The sequence below is a fragment of the Capra hircus genome, chromosome 21, assembly GCF_001704415.2.
Source record: "Capra hircus breed San Clemente chromosome 21, ASM170441v1, whole genome shotgun sequence".
Taxonomy (NCBI): domain Eukaryota; kingdom Metazoa; phylum Chordata; class Mammalia; order Artiodactyla; family Bovidae; genus Capra; species Capra hircus.
Window position 1 is genome coordinate 67,751,480 of NC_030828.1, and position 12,701 is coordinate 67,764,180.

The 12,701-nt window shown below is 46.8% G+C and overlaps 1 protein-coding gene across 1 annotated transcript; it reads right to left on the reverse strand.

Moving 5' to 3' along the window:
- On the reverse strand, positions 2,743-3,708 carry RD3L (retinal degeneration 3-like). The gene is made up of 2 exons (XM_005695442.2): positions 3,410-3,708; positions 2,743-3,040 (listed from the first exon to the last, which is right to left on the reverse strand). Exons 1-2 carry the CDS (start codon positions 3,706-3,708, stop codon positions 2,743-2,745), a joined length of 597 nt encoding a protein of 198 aa, XP_005695499.2.

Below are 12,701 nucleotides of genomic sequence, written 5' to 3' on the forward strand. Positions count from 1 at the left end.
AAAGCAAGGGGATCAGAACGATTCTGAGATGTCTGGCTTATAAAATTGGGTGGATGGGTAGTAGTGTCATTTCCTGAGACGTGACTGGAAAGCACTGGGTGAAGGGTTGAGTTATGCTTTTAGTCTGTAAATGTGCTGTTTGGATTCCTCTGTTCCTTTCTTGCATTTTATTTATCCTGTTAGTGAACCTCTGTGATTTCGGTTTAGAGCATGTTGATTTTAAGTTGCCTGTGGGCCTCCAAGAGGAGGTGTCGGGTAGGCAACCGGCTGTGTGCATTTGGGGCTGGAGGGGCCTGCCAGGCTGACGTGCATCCCCGCTCTGCCAGTCAGCGTCTCTGTGCTGTTGGGGAGCCGTTGAGCAGGCCTGAGGCCGTCTGCTCATCTGTCCGACGGGAACAGCGTCACCTGCTTTCGAATCCAGGATTGAGAGAGACACACAGGCGATGCTCAGCACAGCGCCTGCGTGGAGAGGCATGGCTGCCTGCTCTTAGGTGGACCGAGCTGGGGAGCAATGCCGCCTTTTGAGAGCTGGCTGTGTGTCAGGCTACCAGAGTCCTGTTAGTGGCTTAGTGTGTGTATTCCTTACTGTTCCCAAGCTCAAACTTGGCTGCCGTGCCGACACTTCATCTTTGTAAACCATACCTGAAGCTTTCCTCTCCCCCATTTGTACCCCACTTATATTTTCAATCCTCATTCTTTTGCTGATTTAAAGTACTGTAAGTAGCCCAGCGTATAAATGTGTGGATCTGGTAATATTTCAGGGAGTTATTGGTGTTATAATTTCTGCTTGATTTGTCGGTTTTTAAGAAACAACTCTAGCTTCAAGTTACGTACACTGATACTGATGCGGGAACCATGGATAGTAGCTCACTGCCAAAGACGGAAGTGGGAGGTGGAAACTGAGAATGCCCAGGTCAGTGCGTTTTCCCACTCGCTGACAGTCTGGGGTGCGGATGGCTCACGCCTTGTGGGTGACTCAGTGGGGTGGGTCCGTCTTCTTCCTGCGCTACTGGGATGACCTACCATCTACAGCCTCTTCAGTCACTGTGAGCTTTTTGATAGGAACCATATTTAAAATTTTATTTTCTTCCCTTCTGGACAGAGAGGATTGCCCTTTCTTGAAAGTGCTGTAGACTTGGTCATTTCTTTGGTGCAGTGACTGTTTGAGGTGCCTTTGTGGGAGGAAGATGTTTTAAAGCTCTTCATGGTGTGTATTTTCTGATACGGTGAGGCTGCCAGTTCTAGTACGGAGTTTCATAGACAAACTCCAAATTCTATTTAAAACAAAAATTCTGTGAGGACCTACCGTATAGCATAGGGAAATGTACTCAATACTCTGTAATGGTCTTTATGGGAAAATAATTAAAAAAGTGGATCTATGCTTATGTGTAATTGATTCAGTTTGCTGTATAGCAGAAACCAACACAACGTCGTAAACCAACTAGACTCCCATAAAAATTAAATGAAAATCCTGTTTGCATCATTGATGCAGTATTGAACCTCTTGTTTTCTGCTTCCTACATTCAGTGCTCAGTGAGCAGCTGTGCACTTTGGGGAACATTTCTCTTTCCCACAAATAGTTCTCACTCTGTGAACTCTTACAGTGATGGAAGAAGCCATAGTTATGTTCTGAAAACTGAACAGAAAGGGATCAGGAGTGAAAGGTGTCTTTATTTTAAATCTGCTTGGGGTGTATTTCCATTTGCCTTGTCTTATTAAGCCCTGGTCATGTTGACACCAGGATGGCCTGGAGATGGGAATGGCTGCCCACTCCAGTACTCTTGCCTGGAGAATTCCACGGACAGAGGAGCCTGGCGGGCTACAGCCCGTAGGGTTGCAAAGAGTTGGACACGACTGAGCGACTAACACAGTATTGGTTTAAAGTATAGATCAGCATTGATTGTTTTTCTTTGAGAGTAGCAGTTAGCAGTGTTGTTAAACCAGTTCATTTCTTTTTATTCGTAATATAGATCTGTGTTTTTTATGCGTCTCTTAATGTTGCTGCTGCTGCTGCTGCTAAGTCACTTCAGTCGTGTCTGACCCTGTGCAACCCCATAGACGGCAGCCCACCAGGCTCCCCTGTCCCTGGGATTCTCCAGGCAAGAACACTGGAGTGGGTTGCCATTTCCTTCTCCAGTGCATGAAAGTGAACAGGGAAAGTGAAGTCGCCCAGTCGTGTCTCTTACTGTTGGCTGGGACTAAAGACGACTCTGAGTGTTGAGATACAGCGCTGCTTTGCTTGCAGAGCACCCGTCGTTTCCTCCTTCCCTGCCGCCTCCCCCGCAGAGCTTGATTGATCCAGTCTTATATTGTAAAGATAAGATTCACATCAGTCATTTATTTTATTCAATACATAGCTTCCTTTTACAAGAAAAGTCAAAGTTAATGTCAAAGTTAATTTGTCAAATGTTAAACTTCATACTTTCATATAAATTTCATATTTCAAATTTCAGAATAAAACTTAGTTCCTGTGAGTTGTGTTTGAGGTATAAGAAAATACTTCAAACAGTTTTTCAAAATATTTAGGAAATATTTTAGTTAAAAGCATCCTGTTCAGTGAAAACATTGCATTTTAAAAGTGGCTAGAAAAGGAACACTATTTCAGATATCGACTACATCACAGAAATTTTAGCTTCTGATCTTGCAACAAAGAGGAGCATTAAGTCATCACTTTCTCTTAATGTTAAGAGTTCTGATGCTAAGATGGTCACCAAAAAACTCTTCTCTCTGGGTATAGGTAACTTAACTTGATGGGTAGTAGTACGGTAGGTTCCATATTCGGTGTGAGAATGTTGGGAACCTGTTCTTTGTGTTTCTGTCTACATAGCTTGAGATGGTGGGGATTTCATCTTTCTCAGGACCCATGGAGCTGCACCCGGGGGTCATGGAGCGTACAGCGCAGGCTGCGCTCGGGGACCCTTCCAGGCCCTCCTGCTGACTGCTCCCATCAGCGCTGCTCAGGAAGTCTCTCAGAACTTGCTTGAAGATGTAGACGATTTCCCATGGCAGTACATCGTTTTCTGCCAGAACTTCTCGAAATCTAGAGGCAAAGCACTTATGAGTATTCAGTTCAGAAAATCTCTTTTGTCATAACCCTTTGTCTCAAAAATTCAGCTTAAGTAATGTGCTCATATAGTAGTTACCCATCTTTAGCATAAACTGCACATTGCTTTAAAATTATGCTTCTAGTGAAGAAATTTTGAAAGTGACTTTAAAACACTTCCTAGCCAGTGAGATATCAACAGATTTTTTTTTTTCTTGTCCAGCCCATTCTTAGGGATTTTGGTTGCTGAGTATTTGATACACATGGTTAAAGGATTTATATGATAGATAACGATTTCCACTCTAAATATAAGAGGAGCTTAAGAGTTGACAGCAGACATCACGAGAAGAGAATATCGTATTTTACCTGCTGAGAACAGTTCCCGTTTGACAAGGTTGAACCTGTGAGCAGAGAACCTCGAGTTGTCTTTGTTCCGTAGCTGGAATGGCTGTGTGGGGATTCTGGCAGCTTCTCAGCCAGTTGTAATCCACACCTGTTTTTTTCACTTTTTGCTCGTTTTCGATCTCTTGTATCAGTCTCTCCCGTTCCTTCAGATGCCACTTTAATTCCCGGAGCAGAGTCTTGGTCACTACATCTGAGTCAGGGTAGTGTGTGGATTTGTAGGAATCATATTTTGGCCATTTCATCCAGCCAAAAAATGGCATTTTAAGCCTGTGGAAAAGCTTTCACTTGTTTACTTGCATAAAATGTTACGGCTCTGATCAGCAAATATTTGTTTCTTTACAGCAAATTTGCCAGAAAAGTGCATGGATTTTTCACTGGTTAGATATACAGGTCAGAATAAGATTAGAACGGATTATTTCTAACTAGGTCAGTGCCAAAAACCAGGCTTTCGAAATACTTTTATGTCGCTAAGCAGGAATGAACCACAGCCAGAGATAATGCACAGACTGAACGCTTTCGGAAAATAACACCAACACTTGCTGTTAAAGGTTCTTAGGGGCTCTGTAATATTAACATACAGGAAAGTGCTGTCTGCAAACATACTTCTGGCTCAGGTTTTATACAGAAAAGGTTTAAAGGTTACCTGTGAAGTTGCTGGGTCCAACGTGGCCTGTTGCTAAAGAGTTCACTTGAATGGGTGATGGAGCTGTGCTTCACACAGGCACGTCTCCTCCTCCTGGACGGGCCCCTGTTGAGAGAATGAGCCGCCTCCTTTCCCCACTGAAGCCGTCTTCAAAATAAATAACTTCCTGTGTCAGGAATGAGGCTGTGATGTCTTCATTTGGAGAGAATGCTCCTTAATTCACCCTGTAAGTAGCCTAGAAGAAATGACAAAAATAACTTACTATTTAATCTTTACAAATTATATAACGCTCTGCCTTTTGAATGTAGCTCAGTCTCTTTGAAAAAGATGCCAGCGGCTACGGATTCTGGTCCTAAATGCGTTTAGACATATCCCTGGTGAAGAGATGAAGAAAGGTCGTCTGAAGCACCGCAGATGCGCTCCCAGCTAAAGTGAAGACTGCCGCGTGATGTGACGCTCTGCTGTGCGGAGCTGCGGGCCACAGTTTAGTGCTGCATTTTTATGCCTGGAGAGCTCTAAAAATAACCATGTTGCTTTTATTCTTCAGCTTAACTTTCAGGCCATTTAGAAGCCAGGTCACTGTCCCCGCTAATGAAAGCATGGGGAAGGGATCGGGCTTGACTCTTTGCACAAGATAACACACGATCTACACTCTGAGGAAACGCATTACAATTGTGCAAAATAGGCAGAGAATGCTGGATATTAGCAAATGTTACATTCTGTACACATTCTGTTTTCTTTCTAAATAGTATTTAAATTTGTATATTTAAACAAGTTGCAATGCATTACATATGATATTACATACACTGAAGCAGATAACTTAATACTTTGTAATCTCTAGAAGCATGGTGATAAGTGAGTCTATTGATTAAGGTCAGAAAAAAAAATAGAGATATAAGAACATATGAAGTTGTAAACGAAATCTTACAATTCATTATAGAAAATGATTTCTGTGTTCTTCTGGAGCTGAAAGTGAGACCTGCACGTCCTCTTCGGGTGAGCGCTGGCGTGTAAGGTCCTCGTGAGGATTTTCTGTCCGAGCGCCTGTCTGTCCCCTCAGGTGTGGACAGGTTCTTGACTCTCTAGGTCTATGTTAAATGACTGCACAGCACTTCCCTTTTCTATTTGTTTCTTGTGTTGCTCTTTCCTTCAACTGAACTGTGACGAGTAGACCTCGCTCGTCCACATCAGACCTGCATGTCACACACGATAGAGAGGGATGCGTGTGGTCACCCTGCAGCTCCTGTCGCTCACATGTTAGGAAACCCAGATGTCAGGATTCATTATCTGCAACGAGCAGGTTTTCACATTGCATCGTGTATAGCGCTGTGCGAAGGACGGGAGGAAAGTTTCTCGTGACAGAACTGTCCTCTCGGATTTCCTCCTGACGGCGCCGTGAACCATGCGGCTTCTCCCTTTGAATAACCTCCTCGTCGGCGGTTTCGTTTTTCACGTTTGCTTCTGCAGCGTCAGAGCTGTGTTGGGTGTGGAAGATGACCTGCGTTTCTGTCCTGGGCTTGCTTGCTTGCACACCGGTGTCTGTCCCGCGCGTGCCCGGCTCTGACCCTTCAGCTGCGCTCACGCTGGCTCTGCTGCGGGGCTTGTCTTTCTTTTCCGTGTTCCTATACTGTAACTCTCTTTTTCAGCGCCCGGTTTAAATACCAGCTAACTTTTTCTTCGGTCTGAGGGAAAAACACCATTTTCCCCTTTACGCCTGTTTGCTTGGCTCTGGTCGCGTTTCTCCCCACTGCTATACTCCCGTCCTTTGAGACCAGGTCCGTTCTGCCCCCGCTGGGGTTGCGGCTCTCCTCTCAGCAGGTACCCTTGACTGTGCCCGACTGTGCCAGCCCTGGTGCATGTTGGGGACTGGGGGGGCGTGGGGGACAGCAGTGGACAAACTGATCGTGCCCTGACCTGTGGGCCCCGTGGGCAGACGAACCCGAGTCCCCGAGGGGTCGGTGTGGTGGTCCTGGCACACACGAGGCCTCCCTGGTTGGCTGCAGGGGTCGGGGAAGGCCTTCCTAGGGACGGGCTGGCCTCGGAGCAGAGACCTAAGGGTCATTGAGCAAGCCACACAGAGAACTTCTCGAGGGGCGGTCTCCCGCCTCCGCTTGACCTGTTAGCACCTTGCTGGCCATCGAGGCTTGCCCAAGTCTGACCTTCACAGAACGTTTCCTACCACCCTGACTCACATTCAGTACGTTTTCCTTTGATCTTCCTTGGATAAGCCAGTTTTTCTAATACTTAGGGTGTGCTGCCGGTAGTATTATAAATTTTGTTTTTTCTGTCCTAGCTCCTGAGGTCATTAGATTGAAATAGAGCCCAAATGTCATTCTCTGATTACAGCAGTTCCCCTACTGTGATGTAGATAGAGAACAGAAGTATTTGTAGATCCAGGTAAGGAAGTACCTTTGCGTTAATCCTGCCTGTTCATCAGAGTATAATCAGAATAATGTTGGATTTTATTCATCAAACATTTTAGTGAGTTGAATGAGTGAGTTTTTCTAATTGATTGCAACCCCGTGAGGCTGGTTTGTGTGGAAGACGTGAGACTTGAGTGTGAAGGTGGCTCCGTTCTGGTCCCTGCCATGGCTTTCAGGCCACATCTTGGCTGAGCTGTAGAAAACTTTATAAGACGGTGAGAGAGGATCGTGTCATCCCTAGTGTGTGTGTGTGTAAAAGTGTAAGATGTACAAGGAAGTACTTAAATTTAAGTCTAAAAAGACAAAGTTTTGGAATCCTGAAGGGCAGGCTAAGGAGCCAGGTTGTATATATGCAGATTTTATGTTTTTACAACCCGGCCGCCTCATACAGTTCTCAGCAGCTTTGTATTGCAATTAAAGGAAGGTTTTTCATTGTAAGGAGACTACTGTCTTCCGGTTTTTAATGCCTTTGCTACGGATCTCAAAGTTCTGGATTATTGGTTGTTTTTTTTGACTGTTAAAGATGCAGTCAGCATTTGAGATGCTGATGTTGGATTTCTTTTCCCTGTATTAATCACTCCCTCCATACGGCGGGCCACGTTAAAAGCCGGGTCCCTGCCGGGCTGTGCTCGGGTCTTCCTGACGGGCGGGGACTCGCAGTGCGCCTGGGTCACCGCTCTCACGTGACCTCTGTCCGTGCCCTTTGCCTCTGTAGACATCGTCACAGGCTTTATAACTCGTTCATTCATATTTCCCTTTTTTCTGTTCTTGTTTAAAGCCTTCTTTACTCCATAGTTGTGACATAGCGGAAGATCAGCGTTTTAGGCTTAAAAAATAAGTACCTCCTGGCTGTAGAGTTGGTTTGGAGTTGATTTGCAGTTGGTGTGAGGTGGGGGGCTCCCCAGGTTGGATAGCCGTTATCCAAAGTCAGTGGTCGTCGCTTCGCCCAGGAGTGCTCCTGACGGCTCCCAGCGCGGTCCCTGCGGGCGTGCCCTGGGCGCTTGGAGTATCATCGCATCATGGGCCCTGGGTCTCGTCACACCCTGTGGGGCTGCGGGTTCCACGCGGCCTCCTGTGGGCAGCGATCCGAGGCCCGTTGGGGCCTCCGAGCCTCGGCAGGGCTGTCTGGATCTGTCCTCCGTTCTCCAGGTCCGTGCCAGGCTGTGTGGGCTTGGTGCCGCGCCCAGCCCGGGTGAGCACAGCGGTTCCTAGAGGTTCCCGGGGGTCTCCAGTGTCCCAGGTGCGCTGTCCCGCCCAGGGCCTCCCTCTCCCAGTCCTCTGGCCAGAAGTCGGGGCTTTCTTGTCCTGTTCTGCCAAGCACTTCCTGCAGCAGCCTCCGCCCTCTAGGCCGAGCAGTGGATAGACCAAGAAAAAGGGCCGTGAGAGTTTGTGCTGCCGACAAGGGTCCTCGTAGTCAAAGTGGTGGTTTTTCCTGTAGTCATCTGCGGATGTGAGAGCTGGACCATAAAGAAAGCTGAGTGCTAAAGAATTGATGATTTCGAATTGTGGCCCTGGAGAAGACCTGAGAGTCCCTTGGACTGCAAACCAGTCCATCCTAAAGGAAATCAGTCCCCCCACACCCTGTGCCAGGGCCCACGTGCGTTTCGCAGTGTGGGGAGTTCAGGCCAGGGGCTGCCAGAGCTAAGCACGGCGCACTGCGCCTGGTGCGCGCTCTGCACGCGTCTCTCCCCAGTCTGCCCGGTTCCGCTTGCTGGTCAGCGTCCCGCAGCGGCTGCTGAGGCATTCTGCCGGGACTCGCAGCTGCCTCCTGTGCGGGTGCAGATGCTTACCCGTCCAGCTGGGAGCTGGAGCCTTGAACTCATTCTTGACTCCTCCGTCACTCAGTCCTGTCTGACTCTGTGACCCCATGGACTGTAGCCCCCCAGGCTCCTCTGTCCATGGGATTCTCCAGGCAAGAAGACTGGAGTGGGTTGCCCTGCCCTCCTCCAGGGGGTCTTCCCAGCCCAGGTCTCCTGCGTTGCAGGCGGATTCTTTCCCACCTGAGCTGCCACGGAAGCCGGTTAGTTTGCGTACGCCAGGTCTAATACTGACAGCATGTCCTATGGGCTCCACTTTTGCCGCTGCCCCTCTGGTCGGAGCGATGTCAGCTCTGGCCTTGGTCATATGGTGCTCTGTTAGGTGGTCTCCCTGCTTTTCTGCTGTGTCTGAGCACCCATCATTCCGCCCCACTTCGCCCGGTCAGAGCCATCCTGTTAGAATAGGAGTCAGGTATTGTCGTTTCTCTGTCTATGTGCCAGACTCACCTCACTCAGAGCAAAGGCCCAAATCTTTAGGATTAGCCCCTGCCAGTCCCCTGGTTCCCCTCCGCCCGGATCCCTGGCCCTTCTGCACCTCCAGCCCTCCACCCCCACCGGGCTTTCTCTGCCGGAGCCACACGGGCCTCCTGCCCACCTTCCTGGGGCTTTGGCCTCAGGGCTCCTGCTTTCCTGAGCTGCCCAGCCTTCGTTCCTGTCTGGTCTTTGCCTGAGTGTCCCCTGTGTAATTTATCCCCCCACACCACGTTTTCTTTATCCGTTCCTCTACGGATGGTCATTTGGGTTGCTTTCATGTCTTCCGTTCAGTGGCTCAGTCGTGTCCGACTCTGTGCGACCCCATGGACTGCAGCATGCCAGGCTTCCCTGTTCATCACCAACTTGCAGAGCTTGCTCAGGCTCGTGTCTGTTGAGTCGGTGATGCCAGCTAACCGTCTCTTCCCTCTGTCATCCCTGTGTCCTTTTGCCTTCAGTATTTTCTGGCATCAGGATCTTCTCCAGTGAGTCGGCTCTTTGCATCAGGTGGCCAAAGTGTTGGAGTTTCAGCTTCAGCATCAGTCCTTCCAGTGAATATCAGGACTGATTTCCTTTACGATTGACTGGTTGGATCTCCTTGCAGTCTCCAAGGGGCTCTCAAGAGTCTTCTCCAACACCAGAGTTCAAAAGCATCAGTACTTTGACCCTCAGCCTTCTTTATGGTCCAACTCTCACATCCATATGTGACTACTGGAAAAGCTATAGCTTTGACTAGACGGACTTTTGTCAGCAAAGTAGTGTCTTGGTTATTGCAAATACTGCCGCTTTGAACACTGGGGTGCATGTATTTTTTCAGATTAGAGTTCTTTTCTGGGTATGTGCCCAGGAGTGGGATCGCAGGATCATACAGTAACTCCTGTTTTTAAAGAAGCCTCAGACTGTTGTCCGCAGTGGCCGCACCATTTTGCATTCCCACCGACGGGTAGGAGGGTCCCCTTCTTCCACACTCTGTCCTGTGTTTGTTGCACGTGGACTTTAGAAGGAAACGATCTGGCTGTGTGAGGTCTTAGGTGTGGCCCGCAGGCTCAGTAGCTGCGGCCCGGAACCCGTGTCCCCTGCGCTGGAAGGCGGGCTCTGAGCCGCTGGACCAGAGCGCTCCCTGTCACATGTAGGCTTGGTGGTGGCCATTCTGACTGGTGTGGGGTGCTGCTCACTGTTGTTTTGACTTCCGTTTCTCTCACAATTATCAGTGTTGAGCACCCTTTCATGTGCCTGTTGGCCATCTGAATGTTGTCTTTGGAGAAATGTTTATTCAGGTCTTTTGCCTTTTTTTTTTTTTTCCTTTTAAATTGAGCTGTGTGAACTGTTTGTATAGTTTGGCAATTAAGCCCTTGTTGGTTGAATTATTTGCAGATATTTTCTCCCATTCTGTAAATTGTCTTTTCTTGGTTTCATCTCCTTTGCAAAAGCTTGTAAGTTTGATTAGGTCCCATTTGTTGATTTTTGCTTTTATTTCTGTTGCCTTGGGAGACTGACCTAAGAAAACATTGCTATGATTTACGTCAGAGAATGTTTTGCCTTTGTTCTCTCTGAACCTGTAGCGTCTTGACTGCCTTTAGTTCAAAAGAATCCTCATAGAAAAGTGAGCTGTGTTGCGGAGGCTCGTTCTGAGACCCTGCGGCCTCCATGCGCATCTGGGCTCCTACTCCCCTGCCTGCAGGCACAGCTCTGCTCTCTGCACGGCTCTCGGGGAAGGCACGGGGGGAGTGCAACAGACACTGGTAGATTGCCCTGCGGAGTAAGTGGCTGCGTCCGGTTACCACCCTCTCCTCAGAATCTGAGGCCACTTGTTCTTTTCGCCAATTTGAAGGATGAAAAACCTTTCTCATTGCTTTAATTTGCATCTCTTTGGTGACTGACTGTGAATTTGATTGTATTTTCATTTGTTTATGGATGATTTGCAATCTTTCTTGTAGGGCTTAATGTAAAAGTTAACTATTCAAGAATTCTCTTAGCATATGGAAATTTCTTGGCTTTTTATAAACAGTAGACTTTTTATAGGCCTTTTGTAAACAGTATAGTAACTTTTAATATTCTTTGCAGGCTGCCGGGTGAAAAGAGCGCGGAAACGGAGTACATTGACAAATACAGACAACTTGAAGCGCAAGAATTTTATCTGTATTTCCTTGATCACTTAATCAGTGGGTCAGATAAAACAGGTATCTTTAAATATCATAAAATATATTTGAGTTGTTCACAACATTAAATTCTTAAAAGTCTTTAAAAATGTATTAATATTTTGATCAATGAAGAATCCATGTTGCTTGTTAATTCAGGATTTTTAGGGGAGTGAGTGCATGATAGATTATAAATTGTGAGTGTGTGATGGGTTGTAAGTTGCTCATTTTTTTCTCTTTTAAGTATAGTGTCTAAATACTCTGCCTTTTGGAAGACTACTGATGGTTCCTTACCTTACTGTTAATTTGAAATACTTAAAATTGTTATTAAAGCTATTATATGGAGAAGGAAATGGCAACCCACTCCAGTCTTCTTGTCTGGGAAATCCCATGGACAGGGGCTCCTCTGTCCATGAGGTCAAAAAGAGTGAGACACAAACAAGTGACTAACCAGCAGTAACAGCAACAACTGTGTAACTGTGTGAACAGACTCTAACCAGTTCTGTACTTTAAAAAGCTGGGTTTCTGGTGTATAAACCATATCTTGATGAAAATTCAGTTGGAAAGAACAGGTATGCAAAGAAGCAGGAAATATATCCTTGGTTAAGAGAAGAATCGATCAGTCAAAGCTCACCAGACCTGACACAGGTGTTGGTATTAGATGAAAACATTTATTGGTAGGTAGTTTTTATAACTACATCATACATGAAAAAAGTTAAATAGACCTGAAAGATTTTTTTTAAAGACCCAAATTAAACTTCTAGAGATGGAAGCTGTTGCTTACGAGAGAAAAAGAACTCTGGAGACATCTGTGTTAGTCCAGTGGTTAAGACTCCTTGCTTCCACTGCAGGGGACACGGGTTTGATCCCTGGTCAGGGAACTAAAATCCCACATGGCCTGCAGCAAAAAAAAAAAAAAAAAAAAAAAAGTGATAGATTAGATTTTGCAAAGGAAACAATTAGTGAGCCGGAAGGCATAGCAGTGGAAACTATGAAATGCTGGGCTGGCAGAAGCGCAAGCTGGAGTCAAGACTGCCGGGAGAAATATCAGTAACCTCAGGTATGCAGATGACACCACCCTTACGGCAGAAAGTGAAGAGGAACTAAAAAGCCTCTTGATGAAAGTGAAGGAGGAGAGCGAAAAAGTCGGCTTAAAGCTCAACATTCAGAAAACGAAGATCATGGCATCTGGTCCCATCACTTCGTGGGAAATAGATGGGGAAACAGTGGAAACAGTGTCAGACTACTTTTTTGGGCTCCAAAATCACTGCAGATGGTGGTTGTAGCCATGAAATTAAAAGACACTCCTTGGAAGGAAAGTTATGACCAACCTAGATAGTATATTCCAAAGCAGAGACATTACTTTGCCAACAAAGGTCCGTCTAGTCAAGGCTGTGGTTTTTCCAGTGGTCATGTATGGGTGTGAGAGCTGGACTGTGAAGAAAGCTGGACTGTGAAGAAAGCTGAGCGCCGAAGAATTGATGCTTTTGAACTGTGGTGTTGGAGAAGACTCTTGAGAGTTCCTTGGACTGCAAGGAGATCCACCCAGTCCATCAAGAGGAGATCAGTCCTGGGTGTTCATTGGAAGGACTGATGCTAAAACTGAAACTCCAATACTTTGGCCACCTCATGCAAAGAGCTGACTCATTGTAAAAAACTCTAATGCTGGGAGGGATTGGGGTCAGGAGGAGAAAGGGATGACCGAGGATGAGATGGCTGGATGGCATCACCGACTCGATGGACGTGAGTCTGAGTGAACTC